General features: G+C 44.6%; 1 protein-coding gene across 3 annotated transcripts; it reads right to left on the bottom strand.

Moving 5' to 3' along the window:
• Window positions 1-24,048, bottom strand: Otud3 (OTU deubiquitinase 3). 3 transcript variants are annotated; one of them, XM_004657574.2, is made up of 8 exons: window positions 23,828-24,048; window positions 18,515-18,663; window positions 15,735-15,847; window positions 12,015-12,137; window positions 7,435-7,566; window positions 6,923-7,019; window positions 5,831-6,015; window positions 1-4,794 (listed from the first exon to the last, which is right to left on the bottom strand). In XM_004657574.2, the coding sequence occupies exons 1-8, from the start codon at window positions 24,046-24,048 to the stop codon at window positions 4,618-4,620; spliced, it is 1,197 nt and encodes a 398-aa protein (XP_004657631.2). In that variant the 3' UTR covers window positions 1-4,617. The 3 variants fall into 3 exon arrangements, with proteins under 3 accessions (XP_004657631.2, XP_045006234.1, XP_045006236.1); XM_045150299.1 differs by having other exon boundaries at window positions 7,459-7,566; XM_045150301.1 differs by having other exon boundaries at window positions 23,842-23,954.
• Window positions 24,049-24,295: the final 247 nt, after the last annotated feature.

Here is a 24,295-nt window from a genome sequence, read left to right as displayed (position 1 = left end):
TTTGTTTTTAAACTAGAATTTATTGGTATACAAAACCCATTTCATAGATAAAGTGGCACATCTTTGCAGCTCCTATTGCACCAAGTATTGAAGATTAAAAACACAAACAGAAACATTTGGTTTTGAAAACACTGCAAATAGCCAAGTACAGTACTTTGGTAAATAAAAAGTAAAATGGTTCACATGAACACAATCTGTGGAAAGAAACAGCCTGGAGGAAATGAACTACACACACCAGACGAGGTTCACATTTCTCACCAAACTCCATAGATAAGGCAGACTTGCTAAGTCTATGGATCATGACCCCATAGAGGTCTTAAATATCTCCAGACCAAAGCTAGAACAAGTGTAGTGCAATTAGAAATGGAGAAGGCCCCTTCCCTGCAAACACATCTGCCCTCCTTCCTAGGAGATCCAGACCACAAACACACTTCCACCCCAGGAAGGGGGTACATGGGTGTCGAGTGCAAGTCAACACTGTCTTGTTCAGTGCTAGTGAAGAACGGAGGCGGCCAGCTGCTCTGGAACACGGACTCCCAACAGCAGGACGACACGTGGAGCCTCACACCAGCATGGCTCAAACATTAGCTCAGGGGCTTGCTGGAGATAAAACCATACATGGAGGCCTGACAGAACTAGAAAGATTGTCATGGGTGCTCACAGGCAAAGATCAGAGCCAGATCCCAGAGGTTTCCTCCAGTGCTCAGGACTTTGGGTGACACCCAGCACAGTGGGCACAAGCAGCTCTGGGTCATGGGTATGCCCTGCTTAAAATAAATTCATTGTACAAAGTACACGTTTTCAGGGAAATTCTTTGTACTGGTACCAGACCCTTCTCAAGTAACTTTCTGAGGATGGTCCACATGGTCATTGAGCTATAGAACAGTCATAGTAAAGGATAGTTTAGTAGATACTCTAGAAAAGAACATCTTGGAAGAAAGGATCAGAACTGAGGCTCTGAACCTGAACAGGACTTTCCTGGGACAGAGAGGGCAGGGCAGTCCCAGGCACAGCTCCTTCCTGAGCCCTGCCTGAGGTGCAGCAGGTTGCGCTCCCACGAGTGACAGGGGCTCAGTATTCAATGAGCCTAGCTTATCATGTCACATTTGTGAGAACCAAACCCACAGCTTAAGTGGCAAAGCAGAATGTGCAGTAAGCCAGGGAGACGCCCCGACGGGCAGGCACTGACAATGCCTCAGTGCACGCAGGAGGCCCAGGGTTTCAGCAACACCTGATCTGCGAGCAGAGAGGGGCCAGACAGTGAAGGGCACAGCCACAGAAACCTGGCATCAGACTATGTCTGAAGGTGCGACAGAAAGACAGACGCTGAGGTCAGAGGAGCAGGGCTATGGGTCTACCAGCATGAGGACTGAGGAGGGCCACGGGGATGACAGCTCCAGCAGGAAGCATCTTCTCATTCCACCTAAGGTGACTGAGTTCACTGATTAAGAAGTTTCTGGAATAGACTGGATTTCTGAGTTGAACAGTTCAGAGGTAAACTGAGGGCACACTACAATGACCTGGTAAAACCCAGGTGGACGCCAGTTTCTCAGAATGTGAGAAATCACACACTGACCACAGGGCCACACTACGAGTACAGTCTGCTGTCAACGTCCACCAGACACGGCCACATGACGTGCGCACCTCTCCCCGGTCTTCGCTCTTCCACAGCCCCACCTTCACGTTGCCCGGTGTTCAATTCCCCAGAGGAGTGGGGCAGCATCAGACTTCAGCTACAGCTTCCCACTGAGCCCAGCTACCCCAAAGCAAGACCCCATTTCTCAATAAGAATAGAGTAGGAAAAGTTAAGTGCTCATAAAAGAAAGTATGGACAACTTCGACTAACATTTAGGATTCTTCTCTCTGCCACAATTCCTCAACTACACTTTGCTCTTGAAAAGTATATGCTCATAATATTGAAAACTAAATATGCATAAAAGCATTATGTGTCTCTAATGTCTCCTGGTGACAATCTATTATGTAGTTGTCTTGGTTGCAGGTTAAGAACAACTGTCTGTCGAGTTCAAAGCTGTTGCCACTAAAATACTTTTCTCTTATTCATACCTTTAAAAAAAATCACTCTTAAAATCCTTAAACCCTTTTGCACAGTCCCTAAAGTCAGTGAGTAACCAGGAACCACTACTCTATGCGCTCTTCCCAGCCTCGCTACAGCCCTCAGGGCGCTGTCCTGAGCCTGAGCCTCCAGCAGCCGATGCAGGCAGAGTCAAGAGTCAGTTCTCAGTGCAGGTCCCACACGAGCCTACGAAGGGCCCAGCTTTCACTCGGTGGGGCTATGGCAGTGAAACCCACATTCAGAATTAGACAGAAGACATCATTGTGGCTAGGAGCACTTCCAATAATTAGCAATACACAATATACACCAATTCTGACAAGAAAACTGTTGAGATGGTAATAAAAGAAAATTACTAAAGCCAGTTGATTGTTTCTTAAAACCACTGTTAATTGTACTCCAAAAATGCCGAAACCCATCATCAGAATTAGGTAATTTATAAAAGAATGTTCCCAGTATTCTTTAATAACTTTTTAGCAGCTTCTAAAACTTGTAAAACCCATCAGGGCCCAAGGCCATCCTCATTAGCCAAGTAAACAAAGCAATTCTATTACTGTTGCTAGCGGGTCTCTGGAAAGCTTTTCCTGACTTTTTCACTGCTGGCTGTAGAGCCGGGTCCCAGCTACTCTGACTTCTGAGTCTTGCTGAGAGTACCTGGCATGCTTTACTGGCAGTAGAAAGTGGGTAACAAAGAGTGTCCACAAGAGCTCAAGCCACACATTCTCCAAGACCCTTGCCCTTCTCAGAGGGCAGCAGCAGCAAGCCTTCCCAGGCTAGAACTGAGGACTGTGTGTGCAGAGAAAGATGTGTGTAGTTTGTAAATCTGAAAACCACTGCCATGTGTGTATCCAAGAAGCAGCGCAAAGCACAACATTCTGGGAGCAATGCCAAAGGACTTTGGTGTTCCAAACACAAAAGTCTTGCAGTCAAACAAAAAATTAAAAGACATCATTAAAACTGAAGAAAGCAAATAGCCTACTTATAACAGACCATCCATGAACCCAGGACCTGCCCAGACAGTGACAAGCCTCTACATATCTAGACTCTTCCAATTCTTCCTTTGTCCCTGGAGACAACAACCATTTCATCAACTGACCCAGCATATCTATTACAAGCCCAAATACTAGGCTTCTTAAGGCAAAGACATGTATGCAAGACTGGTCACCTCATATGCAACAGGTTACTGCTCATGTCCACCTAGCCCAGACTGGAAAGAACATCCCAATGGGCTTTAGAACCGGGGTCACTGAGGGCCCAACCAATGGAGGCTCCTCTTCTCTGCAGGCTAGACCAGCCTCTGACAGCTCTGGGCAAGTGCTGTACTTTTTCCAGTTCCAAAATCCAAGTAAGGCTTAAGTAAACAGAAATAAAGGATGCATGTTATGGGATTTTTTTTTTTTTTAATGGGATGGCAGTTGAGACCGGGTCTCTGCAGCCCACCTGGTCTAGAACTCTTTATGTAAAATTTGCAGCAATCCTCCTGCCTTTGCCTCCAAGTGCTAGAATAGGTATGAGCCGCCATGCCCAGTTATATCATAGGATTTCATCTCCACAACGCTAAGAAAATTTCGCAACTTATGAGGTCAAGTCACCATTTCTAAGGGCATCTTTCCAAGTCTAGCACAACAGGAAGAAAAATGCAGTGATTCCTTAGATAGGTAACCACACTTTTCCTGTAGGAGTTAATAATTCTCTACTCTTCCTAAGCAAGAACCTAAGGGCCCCTGGCTTCTCGCTTTACAAGCACTTTGCCCTAAGCACTTGGTTCCAGTGCTGCACCACACACAGTCACAAGCCAACTTCCTAACTGTCCAGAAACCAACACTTTAGACTCACTCCACTGCACTGTGGGCTCTCCCAGCAAAGGGCAGCCTCTTTGACAGTCAGGTGCACCCCCACATGGTTTGAGTGGGGGAGCCCACAACATCTGCACCTCAGAAATTACAAAAGAGATGAGGAGAGAGATGTAGCAAGCTTCCATCCCAACTGCTGTGGCCACCTCTCCTATGACATGAACACAGGGAAAACCCTTTCTTAGTTAGAAGCAAATTAAATCTTAACATGTTCCTGAGTTGGAAACCATTGGCTAAACCATCTTAAGGTGTTAGTATCTGCTTGAAAATGAAAGAGAAACAAAGGAAATTTCTCATTCTGAATTTATAATGATAATGCTAAACTACTTTGTAAGCAATGACAGCAAACTCATCCCAGATATTAAGGGAAGAGCAAAAAGTCACTGAACGAGATTGTCAGGGCAAATAAAGCCACATGTGAAAGCTTTCTCCTGACCTAACCATAGTGACCCACCCCTAAACACAGTATTGAGAGTTCGTGTCACTTAATGTGAATGGCTCCACCATACTTTCCTATAACCAGACACAGCATGGATCAACCCTGACCAAAAGGAGGTGGCCTGAGGGAACTAACTCGGTGTGTGAGGTCAGGTGTGAGTCTTGTGGCTGCATCTCAGCAGAGGAAGGCCTCTCTGGAAAGCCTGGCCAGCAGTGCTTGGCCTCCCCGCGTTCCTCCAGCTCCCACAAGCCAAGTCAGATGTTCAGAGCAGCAAAGGTCTTCACCAGGGTGACCTGGGCATTTGCATCTGCCTCACTCCTGTGGGCCTCCTTGTGGCTGCTCCTGCTCTCAAGGGCCTTGAGGCGGTGCCTCTCCTCCTGCCGCTTCTTCTTCTCCAGCCGCTGCTGCTCCCTCCGCTGCTTGTTGGTGACCTAGAAGAGAAGGAAGACTTGCTGTGGTGAGCTGGCCTTTTCACCAAGAACAAAACGGTCCAGAAGACCAAAACAATTCATCTCTATTACTGCTCAAATAAACTATGAAGTTTATATTCCATCCCCCCACACACACACCCGGCCCACTGAACTAGCAAACACAATCAATTCTATTCCTCCTCCTAAGCCAAGTTTTTCTAAATGGCCAAAAAGGAATTACCCCTAGTCTGGCAAGAGAAAGCACTCAAGGGGGCAGGAGACACCTTTTGCTTCCATAACTTAACACTCCAGGGTTTTTTGGTTTTTGTTTTCATGGCAGGGCTCACTCTAACCCAGGCTGACCTGGAATTCACTATGTAGTCCAGAACTGCATTGCACTCATGGCAATCCTACCTCTGCCTCCCAAGTGCTGGGATTATAGGCATGAGCCACCACACCCTGCTAGACTCCAGGTGGCTTTAATAAAATCCTTATGTCATCCTTTTCTGCCTATGACATCTCATGTTGGGTGGCATTTTTAAACTCAACTTCTCAGTAAGTAAGATGAATTCCAAATTCAGTGAACAAATTACATCACATGTGCTTGTGGGAGTGGGGGGCCGGAAAGGAGATGGACAACCTTTTTAAGAACCACTTGACACGTTACCAAAAGCCATAAACACTGAAATGACCACACCCTTTGTTTACTCTTTTCCTAGGAGTCCATGCAAGAAGATAAAGCAAAGGTGACGATCTGTATCCACAGTCGTTTATCACAGATGTTGGTGTTTATAAAACAGCAAACACATGGACTCCCATGGAAAGAAGCCATCTGCATGCACAGTAATGAGGAAAGAAAAGGTGGCTGGTGGCAGCTGTGCAGAGGATGGCTTCCACACCTCCATGCTCCTCACTGCTGTTTAACATGCCTCTATGCCCCACCCTGACTTTCCACAAGAACTGCTTTTCTAAATCAGGATAAATGCACTCTACAGCTTGCTACCTCTGCCCAGAGTTCCAGCAACCTGCCCTTTGTCTTCCGACCCTTCCTTCATACCTTTGCAGGCTGGTTTTTATTTGCTTTGTTTTCTTCCCAAGTGCTGGCCTGTGCTTTGCCACTTTCCGTCCTGTCTTCATTTAAGCTCTGATTTCCAAAGAGTCTGGTTCCGCTGCCACCCTCCTCCCATAAAGGGTCACACGGCTTCAGCACCTGGCCACTGGGTTCAAGGTTCTCCTCGGCATCTTCCAAAGAAAAGTCTTTCGTCAAAACTGAGAGAAACTAATACAGTTCCATAAGGCAACTGCTGTTAAAAGGCTCCAACAACACCTAGGTCCCTAGATCACTGTCACTTAGGAAGCAAGTTTCCTTGAGACACAATTCTAGTATCAAGTCAATGATCAGGAAACAAACAAAGTGATTGGTACAGTTTATAAGACAGGTAGAGGAAAATCAAGACTACTAGGGGCTGATCCCTAACAGCCACGGCATTTAGAGCGGTCATTCCCTGGCACAGGGGCAGGTGCCTCACAGCCTCTCCTTGACTCTGGTGCACTGGAAAGCATTCTCCCCCTCACAGACAGCTACATTCAGGATGTATGAAAAGGGTGGGAGAAAGGTAGCAGTTGACTGTGGTAACAGCCTGTGTGTGTGTGTGTGTGTGTGTGTGTGTGTGTGTGTGTGTGTGTACACAAATGTGTAGCTATGCATAATCCCTTGTTTTAAAGAAAAAAAAAACGGAAGGATAAATTTAAAATTAACCTATTACCAGGCTGGCTATGAGATTTATGATCAGCTTCCCATGGCCAAGTATTTTGTTTTCTTAGATGGGCTATTTAAATTGAATTTTTAGGAAGAAAGCTCTCATTTGTATCCTAAGCCTAGAAAATAAACAGAACTGAAACCTGCACTGTCCAACAGAGTGGCCACCAGCCACATTTGGATTTAAATTTAAATTAATTGCAATTAAAAACCACTCAAGATGCAGTTCCCAGCCTCAGTCTCCATGTAGCAAATGCCGACTTGATAGAGGAGCACGATACACTAGGTAGTGCTGGCCATGCATGAAGCCTGAGGGGGCAGACACTAGAGAACCCTATCCAAGCCATGGAAGTCACTGGCAGTTATAAGTACAAGGGAAGGAAGACTTACTATTTCTTGTCCCTGGGTTCAATTGTAGCATGGCAATTATTGCAGACTCAATATTGTAATTTTCAGCTTCCAGGTTCTGTACTATTAAATTAAAATCCTGTCCAAGAAACACAGAAACACTTTAATAAGACTGGATCCACTTTTCCACTTCACTCAACTGTAGCCATCTGACAGGACAAAGATGGAGCACGGAGAACTGACACAGGCTTCATGACCTCGTTCACTTAGGCAGCGCCATCTCAAATCAGGTTCATCACACCAAACAGCCATTTGAGATAATATTTATAAATCAATTCCTTCACAGAACTGCATTTTTTCTGGGGAAAACCCCAAACAGAAAAGGTTAAATCCACTCCTTAAGATTTTGAACAGTAATGAGTTCTACCTGGCCAACAAGAAACCAATGTATCAGCAGCTCACATGAAGCCACACCACAGACTCGGACCTATTCCGGCTCATGCCATGGGCATTCTGAGTGACGCTGCAGGATTGCTGTGTGGAGGAATACTGACCGAGCACCCAGTTGCATTACACACTTTCTGGACGGCATCTTCTACTTCGTCTCTCAGGTCGTCTTCCAAGTCAGCTCCCTTTGTCTTTGTCTTTTCCTTCTTATTTGACTCTTCCTGATGAAGCATCTGAAACTAAGGGAACGTAAAGCATCAGAACCATGGAGCTCCAGTAACTCCACTCAGATCTGCAACGCAGGCAGGCTCTCACCCAGAACATTCAAACACAGGGGAGAATGCAGAAAGTGACACGTGTATCTAGAGTTTGTTTGCAGTGACAGGAGACCCTGGCATACATTTCACTGATTCGTTCATTCATTCATTCTCTCTCCTTCTCCCTCTCGCTACTTACAAATACATAAAAATATTAATTAAAAAAATTGACAACGAGAATCAAGAGTCTTTAACCCAACACTTTAACAGCCTAAGTATTTAGCCAAAGGAAACAACAGGAAATGTAGGCTTTATGTAAAAGTGCTAATAACAATGTTACTTACAGTGGTGAATAACTGTTTAAAAGCTAAGTTTCATAGTAAAGTTAAAAACCATTGTAGCCAGGCATAGTGATGCACACCTTTAATCCCAGCACTCAGGAGGCAGAGGTGGGAGGATTACCATGAGTTCGAGGCCACCCTGAGACTATATAGTGAATTCCAGGTCAGCCTGGGCTAGAGTGAGACTCTACCTCAAAGAACTAAAAACAAAAAAAGAAGAAGAAAGAAAGAAAGAAGAAAGAAAGAAAAAATATTGTAAACCCAAAGAAAGTCATCTTCATTCCCATTAAAGTAATGAACAAAACAGTTTTCACTACCACCACCATCATTTAATAACATTTTTGAGGTGATAACCAATACCATTAGCCAAGATAAAGAAAAGAGAAGTATAAAATTAAGGAAAAAGAAATTTCTATTTAGAGACGAAGCAATTTTGTATGTGAAGATAATAGGCAGAATCAACAACAGGAACAAAACTATTCCAAACAAACAACCAAAATTCTGGAAAATCATGTATTTGGTAAGAAGCTAGTAGCCAGAGTTTATAAAACTCAAAACCAAAAGACAACACAATTAAAAAAAAAAATAGGCAAAGCACTGCAATATAGACATTTATCCAAAGATATAAAGATGGGCAAAAACATGTGAAGAAAATGCTCATTACCATTAGTTATTCAGAAAATATAGATCGAAAGGAAACACTAGATTCTGAGATGACAGAGGGCAGGACAAACAAGTGGTGAAGAGAATAGGGAGCAGTTTGAATAGACGCCCCAATATAGTCAGTGCTTTATTGGTTTGTAGTTTGGATCTGCAGCCACCTGGCTGGGGGTGGTATCACTGGGAGGATCTTAAATTGTGGTGGTGGGTTTTAAGTTCCAATCTAAAGATATACAAAGGGCCTAGTTCCACCTGGAGTTCCTGAAGTGTGCTGTGCTGTGTGGCTTTTGGCTTGTGCTTCTCTCTCTCTGCTTGGACCAGTGAAGGCAGACCAGCTTCTTCTGCCATTATGGAACTTCCCCTAGATCTGTAAGCTTCAATAAATCCTTTCCTCCATAACTGCCCCTGGTCTGGAAGTTCATCTCAGCAAACCTGAAGCTGTCTGCTACAAAGCAGAATCCTCAGGCACCGCTACTATATATAAAACACACACTGTGTGCTGTGACTTTACACAACACACAAGCATAGCACTGTGGAAAATAGTATGGCAGTTCCTGCAAAAATTAAACTTTGAGTTTACCACGTAAGCAGCAAGTCTATCCCTATATATATCCTGAAAGACTGAAAATATGTGTTCTAAAAAATACATAAACAGGCCAGACATGGTGGCGCATGCCTTTAATCCCAGCACTCTGAAGGCAGAGGTAGGAGGGTCACTAGTTCAAGGCCACCCTGAGACTACATAGTGAATTCAAGGTCAGCCTGAGCTAGAGTGAGACCCTACCTTGAGAAGCTTAAAAAAAAAAGTACTACATAAACACTCAGACACTCAGAGCAGTACTACTCTCAATAGACAGAAGGTAAAACCAATCTAAATGCCCATCAACAGACAAATGATAAACAAATGAGAAAATCATACAACAGATTACAAGTATTGATGAATGCTCCAACATGGATAAACCTTAGGAACACGTTAAGTCAAAGAAGCCAGGCAGGAAAATAAAAATAATAGTGAGTGAAAAATGGTAACAGATTTTACACGGACTCTTCCTAAGTAAAACAGTGGAGCAATGCATGAACAGTTCAGTGGCACAGGTCCAAATGTCTAAAACCAGACACAGTACATATGGCAACTAAATGCATGTATAGAAAATGCAACATCTTAAATCTGCAGGGGGAAAAGTGCATAATAAATCAATCATTTGGGTATAATGAGGAAGTCTGAGGAAGGCACAAAGCTGAATGCACAACTTCAGGCCTGATATGAATATAAATTCCAGATGGAGCCAAGATTTTATCTAAAAATAAAAAGGGCCAGGTGTGGTGGCTCATACTCATGATCCCAGCACTCTATAGAGAGAGGCAGGAGGATCAAATTCAAGGCTAGCTCAGCTACACAGGGAGACCCTGTCTCAAAAACCTAAAAAACAAATGCAAAAATGCAACTATGAAAGTACTAAAAAAAAAATCAATAAATAAAGATACTAGAATAAACTATGGGATAATTCTTTTCAATCTTAGAATGGAAAAGATCTCTAGTTAAGGCCCTCAAACACCAAAGACATAAAAGACAATACTGGAGGGCTGGGGAAATGGCTTAGCAGTTAAGACGTTTGCCTACGAAGCCTAAGGACCTCAGTTCAATTCCCCAGAACCCACATAAGCCAGATGCACAAGGTGGCCATGTGTCTGAAGTGCATTTGCAGTGACTGGAGGCCCTGGTGCACCCATTCTCTCTTTCTCTCTGCCTCTCCCCCCACAAATAAATAAAATATTTAAACAACAAAAAAAGACAATATTGGCAAGGCTGAGTATGTGGCTCAGTAGCACAGTGCTTGCCTAGATGGGTTTGAACCTAGCAATGTAAAAGACAAAGAAAAATTAAGGAGGAAGAGGAGAAAGAAGGAAAGAGAGGGAAGAGCACAAAGAAGAGGAAAGAAATGTATGGACAAATCTAGCTACATCAAAATTTATAAATCTTTCACAGCAGACCATAAAAGACAGAAAAACACAAATAATATATTTATGCACAGATTGGCTAATAAGAGAATGCTAATTAAAACCATATTAATAAAACAATTTTTCCCTAGCATTGACAAAGATTTTAGAAAACTTCCTGGCAAAGGTGGCAGGACAAAGGCACGTAATTTAGGTGTAAATGCATGCTGTGGACAATTTGCAAATATACATCACTGACAGAATGAATCAAATCCTTGAATCTGAAAAGGGCCTCTTATGAATGTACCCTAAAAATACACTCGCACATGTGACAGGGCACACAGAAGACATTACCCATTTGTTTCAATGGGAAAACTTTGAAACCATCTAAAAGTCCCTTGATAAAAGGATAGCCAACATGTTATAATGCATACATGATGTCCGTATGCATATGGTGCCACAAGTTGGGTGAGCATAGAAATAGCAAAAGTAGACACTGAACACACACATCTGCTTGACACGTAAAATACCTCTGCATTCTATGCTGTTTCCACACCATAGTCACCTCCAGGGTAAGAAACAGTATAACAAAATTGTTTAGGGCTGGAGAGGTGGTTCAGCAGTTAAGGCACTTTCCTGCAAAGCCTAACAACCTGGGTTTGATTCTCCAGTGCCCATGTAAACCAGATACACAAAGTATACATGCATCTTCAGTTTGTTTGCTACAGCTAGAGGACCTGGCACGCCCATTCTCATGCTCATTCTCTCTCTCTCTCCTTGCAACTAAATACACAAGAACTTAAGTGGTACGTTCACTGAGAAAAGCAGAGTTGCACTGTGCTGGTGCCACGCCTGAGATCTCAGTGCTTGGCGAGTTTGTTCATCAAGCCCCTATTTCAAACAATTTTGTTTTGTTTTGTTTTTGTGTTTCAAGGTAGGATATCACTCAAGCCCAGGCTGACCTGGAATTCACTGTATAGGGCCTTGAACTCACAGTGATCCTCCTACCTCTGCCTCCCAAGTGCAGGGATTAAAGGTGTGCACCACCACACTCAGCTTCAACAAATTTTTAAAAAGCTATACAATAATATAATTTCAACCACCCTAATGCATTAAATAACTAAAAGAAAGTCATCTGAATCTGCATCCAGACAGCTACTCCATCAGCACTTCTCTGTCTTCTTCCCTCTCTTTTCTAGCTTCCAAACTTCCTTGTGGGTGGGAATCAATGTTGAAACGCAGAAGTAATTTTCAGTGTTATGGACTGTATACACATACAGTCATAGCTCTCTGCTGCTGGAGAATGTAAAAAGATAGCAAGCAATTTTATTTGTTTTTCACCTGAGCTGGACACTAAGAAATACTTTAAACATCAGAACCCATAGATCCACAAAGTTAATTTTTCATTAAGAAACTACTTCCCTGGTGTTTGGGTACAGGACACACAGCTCTGGACCCACTTCCTATGGGGCAAGCCTCAGCCTCACTCACGTCAGTCTGGAGATGCGCAGGGGCTTCTGAGTTATCATTGATCCTCCGGACGCTGTCATAGTGCTCCCCATACCGGTAGGCGATGTGCAACTCCCTCACAGTGCTCTTGTCAGTGCCCCGGATCTGCAGGCAGAAAAGAGTGGATCTGGAAGGGCTCCAGCTGTGGGGAGCAGGCCAGGAAGCCCAGTCAGTAGGCACTGCAGATACTGACTGGGACTGTGGCTGAGATATGTCCTCCGTTTCTGAATGATCTCCCTCCCAGTCCTGTATGCATCCATGGCTACCAAATGTGTAACAATGTGCAAACAAATGCACAGGAAAGTATCTTCACAAACCAGAGGTAGGCTTACAGTGAAGTTGGATAACCAAGTTTCAGGAACTTAGTTCTGTTTAGCCTCTCAAATGTACAGGACCTTCCAATGGGGAGTCCCAGGAGTAGTCTCAGATTTGTTGAGCTTGATACTTAAACAATTTGAGGACTGTCTTTGGGAAAAATAACACAAAACTGCAAATATAAAATTTCTAGAACCTCTTGCAAGACCTAAAAAGGGAGTCATGTAAATAGAGGCCCTGACACATTCATCCGCTGCAATAAATCCACTCGTCCTAAAACACAAAAGGGCATTTCCACCAGCCATACAGTGTCTGCGGCACACTCAAAACCTTCCCCTTACATCAGTCCAAACAACAGTATATACAGCAGAACCAGGCTAGCACACCACCAGCCCTGAAATCACCAAGTGTCTCCAAACTACACCATGACACGGCAAGATAGGGCTCCCTACAGTTGTACAAGTCAGACTGTTGCAGTCTGGTCTGGGCAGGTGACCCAAAAAAGTAACTTCCACAGACACTAAGTAAATTATGGTTCTGTCCCTTAGAACTTCCGGACTCTGGTTCTTCCTTGTTTTTAGTGTAAGTCCAGCGTAATACTACTGTCAACTTAGTACCTGTGGTCCAAACACAGTAACACTATGGGAGATACAGGAACCACACGGCTGCCACCAAGGAACAGTGGCCATTTTCTACAGGGACATATCTACATGTCAAAGCAGAGTGTCTGCCTTGAACACATACAAAATAGTGGCAGTGCCATTTGTCTCTCAGGAAGAACTGAGAAAGGAAACATTTAAGTGGAATCTTTAAATGACAAATGCCTAATAACCCCCACCCTTAACAATAGATGCTTATTATGAATTTTTACAAAGCCTAGAAAAATTATCAAAATTGTTAACAGTGGTTTCCATAGGCTGATTACAAGCCCCTCAATTGCTCTATGTCTAGACTGTTTACAGGAGCACATACTCCATCTCTTACTAGGGAAAAATGTATAAATGTATCTTCCAGTATCTCTGTGTGGTAAGCACAGGCCTCTCATCATTAATGCACGAGTGTTAACCATGGCCACAGCTACCAATACAGCTCCAATTCTTTAAAAATTCATAAGTGGCTTCTGGGAGGGAGGAATCTAATCCAAATAAAGTACGTTTATTTTAAATATATACATATATATATACATACACATATATATACACACACACATATTTTTACTTTCACTGTTCAGTAATTATGAACAAGAGCACTACAGAAATAAGTTCGGAAAAATTTAGAATGCAAAATTGTCTTCCACGATTAAGAAACTTAAAAATGAATTACAGTAATTAAGAAACTTAAAAGCTATGAGTGCAGGAACAAGCAGGCTAAGTTTGCCACACTGGCACTGAGGTTTCTCCCTCAAGACTAGGTTTATTTTCAGTATATTCAAGTGGTTTTCATGACCTCTGCTACCAGAACAGGTTTAATAACAAAAAACTGGAACAGAGGGAAGGCAGCACTCCAGTTCATAGGTCATTCTTAGAGAGTGCCCCACTGAAAATATGATAGCTCTACCTACACTGGGATACCTGGCAACACTGCCCCAGAGAACACAGATACTGTTTCACTCCTGCTCATTGTATCCCTGAGGTAAAATTCCTCCAGCCCAGGGAGTCTCCTTCATGGCGTTCTTGTGTAATTTCTTAACCTGCTGTCAGACATACAAGGCTTAAACCCTTCCATCTGCCTGATCCTCTGGAGTAGCACAACCACAGGAAACCAATAAGCAGCTATGGAGGTTGGAATGTGGAGCGGCAACTGGTACTACAAAGGGCCTGTGGTGACTTCTGGCAATGGAACTATTCCACGTGTGTTGATGGTTCTGTCACACGTGTAAAAACATGGGACTGTATACACAAAAAGGGTGAATTTTTTGTTTTTTCAAGGTAAGTTCTTACTCTAGCCCAGGCTGACCTAGAATTCACTCTGTAGTCCCAGACTGGCCTTCAACTCACAATAATCCTCCTACCTCTGCCTCCCGAGTGCGGAGATTAAAGGTGTGTGCCACCATGCCCAGCAAGGGGGAATTTTGCTGTATGTAAATTTATCTCTATAAACTACAGCCCTGTAAAAATATGAACACATCCATGACCAAGTAATTTATAAATAAGGATATGTAGATAAGCATATGAAAAAGGGGGAAGCTACCTTTATGACAATAATGCATTTAAGTTTGTATGTATACACACATATGGATCAGTAGATTTGTTTACAGTGTGTTGAAAAAGCACTAAGACATGTATCTTTCCAACCACATGGCTAAGTGTGAGGGGTCAACAGCAGGGACATGCACTAACATGGTAACAACAACAACAAGCTCTAGTTAGTGTGACTCTGAGGACCTTCCCTGGCCTGGACTGTTTTGAACGTTCCGGGTTTTGTCGTTCAAGATGGGGAAATAGCACAGCAGAGGGTCAGAGACAGCACAAGCCCAGTGTCTTGTGAGCTGAGCTACAAAGTAACGTAACGCCTCAAGGAACAAGGGGAAGAAGCCTGCATACAGGCAGCACCCTCTGATCTTCCACATTCCAGAATGTTTGGTGAGATGGACAGTTTCAAAACTGAGTTAATTTAGCATACCAAAGATAGAGAAAACTGAGGAGCTGAACAGACAGATACCTCACAGGTGGCTTAACACTGCGTCTGCCATCCTACAGCACAAACTCACATTCGCTATTAAACCAAACCTCTGGAAACTGTTATGTAGAGTTAGTCAGAATAAAGCTTAACGTTCTAGAATATGAAATTTTTTGTTCAGAATATGTTTTTTAGCAACTGTCAGTATGAATTTTGTTTTCCAATTCCTAAAAAACACAGAAATACACAAGTGAATAGGCACACTTAAAAAACTGAACTAAAGCTGGATGTGGTGGCACACGCCTTTAATCCCAGCACTCGGGAGGCAGAGGTAGGAGGATTGTTGTGAGTTTGAGGCCACCCTGAGAAGACACAGTGAATTCCAGATCAGCCTGGGCTAGAGTGAGACCCCACCTCAAAAAAAACAAGAAAAAAAAAGCTAAACTACATGTACCAATCCTGGAAGTTCTCACTTAGATCTCTTTACAAAATAGTGTAAGTGCTTCTACATTAGGTTCTCTGTCCTTGAACTGCTAGATCAGCTGACTGTTAAGTAACTTTTATACCACTTTATAAGACTTCTCAATCATACTCCAGTCTCCGTATGTACACAGCACAGAGACTAATTCCAAATCATCACAAGATTCCTGCCTTTGGTTAGACAACTGTTCCATGCAATTCTTCAGAGTTCACTGGCACAGGTCGAGCCCCATCACCTCAGATGGTCCAAGGCTAATTTACAAGGTCAATCTCAGACAGGTGACCTACCTGCCACAGAGGAGCATTGAGCTGATGGATCACCACATTCAGCTGATGGTTTCTTGCAAAGGCTACAATTGCATCATTGCCAGCAAAAGTACCAGGCTTTGCCAAACTGGCCACTGCAGGGAAAACAGGAAGGAAAGATTTAGTCTTTATTATGAAAACACTCAAATGCAAACATGCTTCAGCTTTTTTCTAGTCCTAAACAATGAGAATCAAGAGCATACATCTGCAAAGTCGGCCGGCTTTGTCACCGGCTACAAGACTGCTACTCAGAAACACACTGAGCTTTCAGGAAGGATGGTGTATTTACTCCTTCATTAGGGAAGTGTTGGAGTACTTCCGATCTGCCTCCCTGGAAAGACACTGACAATACAGTGAACACAGCACTCAGAGCAGCCTGCAGTGATGAGTGCTCGCCATGCATGTCAAGCACCGCTCTCATCGGTCCTCAGAGACCCTCATTTCAACCTGCAAGACAACTCTCTCTCGAAGGTTATTATGGATGTCACTGCCACCTGACAGAAGAGAGAGGTGAAGAACACTGCCAAGGTCATAGCACTTGTACACCTTGAGCTGAGCTTGCACCCAAGCAGCCTGACTCCAGAGCCCTGGCTCTTGGCCACTCCATCCATTTGCCCTGAAGGACATTAGAACCCAAATACAGTCACTGCTGATACCAGACTGCTTCAGGAAGGGAGGTGCAACAAAGAACAGGGCCTTTCCCAAAGAGAAGCCTGACCTTTGTTACAAGTTCAGGCTCTTGCAAGGTAACCTCCAAGCCTTTGAAATTTCCAGAAGAGATAGGACTGTTTCTTACTCATGATGAGAGCCTAGACCACAACAGGTAACAGCCTCTAATAACAAAAAGTACCCATGTACTATTGCTTTTTTATTATTAGGCAATCAATCAATCTATAACTAAAAGCAAAACAAGTGCCAGGCAAGGAAACACACGCTTTTAATTCCAGCACTCCGGAAGCAGAGGTAGAAGGATCACTGTGAGTTCGAGACTACCCTAAGACTACATAGTGAATGGCAGGTCAGCCTGGCTAGAAGACCCTACCTCAGGGGAAAAAAAAAAGAAAGGAAGAAAGAAAGCCAAACATACACACACACACACAGAGAGAGAGAGAGAGAGAGAGAGGGAGAAAGAAAGAAAAAAACACCAAAAACCTCTGGACACTGAAGTTGAGGTAAGCTATACCACTTGATAACGCTGTGGTACTGTCACATGGGAATACAAGGGTGACACTTCCTGGGGACAATGGATGCACTGTGCCTGGAATCTTCTCAGGCTGGCCTATAGATCTCTTCCTCTGGCTAATAACTGATTTGTCTCCTGTTCCTATAAAACCACAGATGTTAGTATGACAGCATTACTAAGCTGTGAGTCTTTGAAGTAAATAAGTGAACCTGAGGGTGGTTTGGGAAAATCCCAAACTTGAAGATGGGGTCAGAAATGGACAGATGGCTTAGTAGTCAAAGGAGCTTGCTAGCAAAGCTGGATGGCCTGGATTCAATTCCGGGTACCCACATAAAACCTGATGCACCAAGTAACGCAAATGACTGGAGTTCATTTACAGTGGCAAGAGGCCCTGGCACTCCCATATACTCTCTCCCTCTCTCACACACATACACACACACACACACACACAATAGCAGGGAACCATATAATATGGCAAAGATGAGTCTGGTTTTCAAAACACAAAGAGGCTGCTGAACTCTGTATTTCTAATTATATAATACATTTTTAAAAATCAAAAACTTATAGATGAAAATTTAAAATATCCATAGTCCCATCATCCCAAACAGCTAGCTTATCAAGAGCTTATTGTGATTCCTTCATTTATTCATGAAATATTTTTTACTTATTTTTTTGAGACAGAGAAGGGGAGAAAGTAAGGGCACATTAGGGCCTCCTGCCACTGCAAACAAACTCCAGATGCATGCACCACTTTGAGTATCTGGTCCTACATGAGTACTAGGGGATCAAACCTCGGCTGTCGAGCTTTAATAAGCAAGCACCTTTAACTACTCACCATCTCTCCAGCCTATTAATTCTATTATCTAATTGTTCACACAAAAAAACTTCAGATAGATGCTTTCAATTCCTTTTTATAAAAATTTAAAGTGAGCAAGAAATGAGCATAAAATGTTAGCCTCTTTCCAGCCCTCTTCTGTCACCATAGATGCCTTTTATTTATTTATTTGAGAGCGACAGACACAGAGAATGGCAGAGAGAATGGGCGCGCAAGAGCCTCCAGCCACTGCAAACAAACTCCAGACACGTGTGCATCTGGCTAAGTGGGTCCTGGGGAATCGAGCCTCAAACTGGTGTACTTAGGCTTCACAGGCAAGCGCTCAACCACTAAGCCATCTCTCCAGCCCCATGGATGCCTTTTAAAAGTGGAATTAAGACACACTCACTACTCTGCACCTTATTTTACTCATCCAAGTGGTAATAAGCCACGAGAGGCTTTTCAGGTCAATTAACACACCAGGCTAGGTGGGGTTAAACCCAGGGCTTCATACATGCTAGACAAGTACTATACTACTGAGCTGTACACCTCTAGCCATCAATACTATATTTTTATGAAAGACTCAGACATCTAAACTTACTGATTCTCAATTGCCTAGCATGGTGGTACAACTGTGCTTGTACACATAAATATGTGGATAAATGAATTCCATGTTTATAACCAAACCCAAGAGAGTGGGGGTGCCGACACTTATTTACCAAGTGTGACACTCCTGAAGGATCTAGTGTCCCACAACGAACCTACCATGCTTCTCAAAAGGAATGTCGTCCTCTACAAAGGGCTCAAAGTCTTCCCGCTGCCGTATCATATAGTCCACAGTCTCTTGTCGGTGCCTGAGATGATTTCGTGAGTGTCCCTCCAACTGATCGCCAAGAGCTCGGAACAGGCAATTGCTGTCAAAACAAACATGGTGGTCAAACATGGGCCTGATTCTTCCAAAACAAAGATGCTTTGTGCCAGGACAGCCATGGAAACTTTTCATGCTCAGAAGGGGTGAAGCCCCAACTCTGAACAGTTCCTACCTCAAGTGGGGTACCCCAGGACAGACTCCAGCCTCATTCCTTCTTGAGAACCAACAAATAAAGATTCTAGTCCCTTAGTAGCCAGCTGGCTCGAGAACATTCAATAAACTTCTCTGTCCCCTCGTCCCCTAGCTTCAACAGTACAGATACAACACCAGGGTGCAGAGCTGACACACCATTCTAGGCCTGGGTGCCATGACCTCTAAAGCCCCTTCAAAAACACACTACAGCTGCCCAATGAGGGAACCCTCCACATAATACCAAGTACTCAAAAGACAGCTGTCTGGCAAGCTCCCAGTACAAACGGAACCTGGCACCTTGTTTGAATGCTAAGCGTACACAGAGGAAGCCATGAGAATGAAGCCCGTGCACAGCGAGCACATCCTCCCTCGCCTCCTCGGCTTGTCTCCAAGGAACAACAGTGGTATTATTCAAACATATTTTGTTTTCCTAAATAGGAATGGCAGTTATAAGCTGAAAATGCAATCTTTGCTTTAAAGCCCTTTGAGGCTCCTCAAATTACAGCTCTATCACAAACACAGAGGCACAGATCCAGAGAGCCTGAAACGAGACTGACAGGACCTGGTGCCCTTAACACAAAAGAACTGACCAAGCCAGTCACCAAAGAGTTAACTCATCTCAATGAACGCCAATAACATGCTAAGTCTAAAATACAAATTCATCACTTCAAGAATTTCACTCCTAAATAAGTAGATGAAGGTTTCATTTTCCAAGCTCGGAAGCAAGTTTTAGTAAAAGTTACAGAGGGTCGGGTGTGGTGGCACACGCCTTTAATCCCAGCACTCAGGAGGCAATGGTAGGAGGATCGCTGCGAGTTCAAGGCCACCCTGAGACTACAGAGTGAATTCTAGGTCAGCCTGAGCTAGAGTGAAACCCTACCACAAAAAACCAAAAAAAAAAAAAAAAAAAAAAAAAGAAAGTTAAAGAAGGGAAGAAATTTCTTCTAACATATAAGGACTTATACTTGAGGGGTACAGAAGAGGAATTTAAATGAGTTCTGTATGTTAGAAATCAAGCAGCTGTCCCTCCATCTGGGACAAGATTCTAGAAGGGAATGGAACACCAAGTTCTATGTACAAGACCAAGGCACCTAACTAACAATGGCCGTCTGTTTTCAACACAGAATAGTAAGTGGGCTAAGAGATCAAATGTTCTCAATGTTCAGCTTCCCTCTGAAACTCTCCTTAAACCTAAAAACATCCACCACCGTTAGGCTATTCTTGAATCTAGTTGAAAATTATAATTTAGCACAAAATTATGCACACAGTCATTTATGTTTATCATACCAAAATTCAATATCCTGAATAACATGCTTGCTAACTAAGAAAGACTAAAAAAATGGACAAATGTTCTCCTATATAAGCCCAAAAAGTAGGTATAAATCTACATACCTTGTTGGAGCTCAAACATGAATATCTGCATAGTACGTACACACACACACACACACACACACACACATGCACGCACCAGAGAGAGAGAGAACACACAGGGACAACCACTCATCAAACGTTAGGTGTATTATTAAAACTTATTTTACCATGCTTATTTGCCACACTTTGAGACCACTAAAAACAGACAGACTGAAGTTTCTTATTTTGTGACAGGGATGCAAGGTGGAGACACAGGAAGCACGCATAACAAGCACTGTAGTGGCCTGGGTTCCCTTAGGGGAGCCCAGAAAGAACACCACGGATGCTCTGGAGAACAGCACTATGGCCCCAAGGACCACAATCACCCTGCCCAGCAGCAGGCCTGCTCAATACCTACACTGTGGACATGTGGCGACCAGTCCTCATGTGAGGACTGCCCTGAGCACTACAGGTTATTAAGAACCACCTTGGACTCTGCCCACTACTTGCTAGTACCACACCACCATGACCCTCCCCACCAACTGTGACAACTAACAGTGTCTCCAGACACTGCCGATTATCCTCTGGGAGGCAAAACCATCCCTGCTTGAAAACCACTGAGCTTTAGGGAGACATGTAAGGTCTTGCATGCAAGTTCAGAAAAACAACCAATTATAGAATGCTACAAGGATCACAATGTACTGTGATTATGCCTATAGCATGATGCAGTATTAAATATTCAGACCAAAATGGAGAGTAGAGATTGTCAACAACTTTTGTTTTTGTTTTTGAGGCAGGGTCTTGCTCCAGCCCAGGCTACCCTGGAATTCACTATGTAATCCCATGCTGGCCTCAAATTCACAGTGATAGTCCTACCTCAGCTTCCTGAGTGCCAATTAAAGGTGTGTGCCACCACGCCCAGTTGTCAACTTTTATAGTACCTAAACTTCATTACATTTCAACCTGAGACTACTCAACAAACATTAACAGGTAAGATTCTGTTTGTACTTCCCAATGAACCAAATACATGGGCAACACTGTCACCACAATGATAAAACACTATCACAATACTGAAGAGGGTAGAACCAGTCCACACCATGGCACCCAAACCAAGCCAAGATGTGTAAACAGAAGGGATTTAGTTTCATGGGGCTCACACAAGAGGACACATCGCCACTGTATCCAACACTGTCCAAAGAACAGATGTTCAAGGTGAGACATGTGAACACTTGTTGAGAGCCAACCTTTGCCCCTCACTTACTTCTCCTGTCGACCTATGCTCCTGTCACACCATACACCATATAACCTGTAGATCTCTCAAAAACGATAGCTCCTGGCCCTTCCTACAGATTACTCAACTCGGAATCCTCTCTTGGCAAACTCTTGGTCCATTAGGAACTGCACAGAGAATGGCCTCTTCTGAGAGGCACCCAGCACAGTGTAGTCAGTATCTGTGAACTAATCAGGCCTTCCTGATCCTTCAACAGTATTACTACAATCAGTTATCAAGAGACTCACTTATTGGGCTGGAGAGATGGCTTAGCAGTTAAGCACTTGCCTGTGAAGCCTAAGGACCCCAGTCCAAGGCTCGATTCCCCAGAACCCATGTTAGCCAGATGCACAAGGGGGTGCACAAGTCTGGAGTTCATTTGCAGTGGCTGGAGGCCCTGGCATGCCCACTGTTTCTCTCTCTCTGCCTCTTTCTCTCTCTGTCGCTTTCAAATAAATAAATAAAAATAAATTTAAAAAGACTCTCTTATCATCTGTTCTCACAGTATGGCCCAGGAAGTCGGGAGGTAGGAAGGTCTTCTGAGACCCTTTCAGGGTATCCATGAGATCAAAACTAAGGAATTCATCCTCATTCTCCTTCTCTCATCAGTGTCTGAGGGCTTCCCAATGGCTACTTGATATGAGGCAATCACTAAGTCTGGGCAGCTAATGGGTGTGTCTGTGTACTCCCATGATTTTAAATTTTTTACTGACGTAGTAAATATTGACAACTCTTGGGTTCCTGGGTAACTTTTAAGAATGTGTAGTCATCTAAAGACCAAAATATTTGACTGTTTCCATGTTTCTCCCTCTCAGCCTCTATGCTCCTTCCATACCTGAGGCCAGCACCTCACTCAACGTGTGATGAATTAACTAAAGTATGTTCTCTTTGGGGGGACGGAGAAGGAAAGGTAGTACTCCCCAGCATTCCCCATAATCTCATGAAAGCCCCTCAACATTTCACAACTCCCCAGGGTCTCGATTGCTGCTCACAACACAACCTAAGTACTTGTTTCCTGACACCCTGACAAGGAGAAGGCCATGTTCAGTATGACACACACACAATCCAACCTTCTGCCAGGAACAGCCTCACCCCAATTCCACTGAACCCAGGTGGTGTGTGCGGCAGGGAGTAGTGCTTGAGCTAGCTGGGCTCCCTCAATACTTTCATCATTTGTTTGGCCAAAATGCACTGTGTACCCCCAGGAAATGTGCTGGCTGGTGGCAAATAAATACACGCAAGTTCTTTTTGCAATGTAAGCCACAACAACCCAACAGAAAGGGATGTCAAACTCTTTATAAGCAGGGCAAAAATCCAATTTGCCTGAAGGACTGAACATGAAAAAGATAAAATGGGGCCGGTTTATTCCGTCTTGATCAATAAAAACAGTATGAAATTAGGAAAACAATGTCTTCCATGATTTACATCGAAAGTAATTCTGTGCCATCTTGTGTGGCTTGGGCTTTTTGTTCACACACGGTCTCACTGTTGGCCCAGGCTGGCTTCCACCTCATGACAATCCTCCTGCCAGTGCCCTGAGTGCCAGGATAACAAGTGTGTGCCACGGTACCTGGTTCCGTATGGTCTTTACCTTCCGCCCAAGCTGACCACTCAAATAAAAGGGCAGAGAAAAACAGGCTATCATTAATACTGTCTCTTGCAGGCACACACTTGGCAACGGACCTCCTGGTACCATGGGGATGCTGTTCTCCCTTAGTGCAATCTCTTTCCTCCTTTCCCTTCTTCCCACCATGTTCCAGAATGCATTTCCTCTCTTTAAGTTACTTCTCATCACTCTCCAGTCTCTCCTCCTGCCCCTCACTTATTGATCTGGTTGCTGTTTGGTTTGGGTTTTCTTTCTTGTTTTTTTTTTTTTCCAGACTGGGTCGCACTCTAGCCCAAGCCGGTCTCCACTTCAAGTCAATCCCCCTGCCTGCCTCCGCCTCCTGAGTGCTAGATTACAGGTTGTGTCCCACCGTGCCTGGATTCCAGTGTACACGCCCAAGCAAACTGGGGCATACAGAGAACCTAAGGCCGGTGTTGGTAAGACTTGGGAAAGCTGCCTTCGGCTCAGGTTCACGGACCTAATTCCCCACAGGCAGCGCCGGGGGCCCAGCATCACCCCCAAGGGGTCACCTTATCCCCACTGTGACAGCTCCACCTCATTCTTTCCCGTCTCAGCTTAAATGTCACCACTCGGCCTGGCCTTCCTGGTCCCCCCTCTCCCCGGCAATGCAAAGATGCCCTTGGGCTCCATCCAGCATTCTGTACGGTGCAGGGGTGACCGCCCGGTCCGCACCCCGGCGCTGGGGCGCTAGCAAAGGAAAGATGGAGCGGGCGACGGCGGCCCCTCCGGGACCGACGCGCCGCGTCCCGCGCTCCCGGCCCGCCTCACCCGTCCCCCGGCACCTCCCGCAGCTTCAGCCCCAGGGCCTGCAGCTGGTTGGCGAAGCTGACGAACTCCTCCTCGCAGCCGCCGCCGCCTCCGGGCTCGGGCCGGTTCCGCCGCTCCTTCGCCAAAGCCCGGCGCGCCGCCCGCTCGTCCCGCTTGCGCTCCGCCTCGGCTTTCCGGCTACCGCTGCCCGGCCGGCTCCTCGCCGCCTGCTTTCGGGACATGACCCTGAGCCCACCGCCTGTCCGCCCGCCCGCTCACCCGCCCACCCGCCCAAGCCGGAGGGAGTAACCGCAGAACTGGCGTACAGGCGCACGGCTAGCCGGCGACGGCGCCGAGGCAACTGCGCGTGCGCCGGATTGCCGGGCCGCTCTGGTCACGTGGTGGCGCCCCGCCCCTTTCCTTGGGAGATTTCCTCGGGCGGGCATCATAGTGAGAGCCTGCGAGAGCTAGAGAGGCACCCGTCTTGGC

This window comes from Jaculus jaculus, chromosome 5, assembly GCF_020740685.1.
Source record: "Jaculus jaculus isolate mJacJac1 chromosome 5, mJacJac1.mat.Y.cur, whole genome shotgun sequence".
Lineage (NCBI taxonomy): Eukaryota > Metazoa > Chordata > Mammalia > Rodentia > Dipodidae > Jaculus > Jaculus jaculus.
This window is presented reverse-complemented; position numbering and strand designations above follow the sequence as displayed.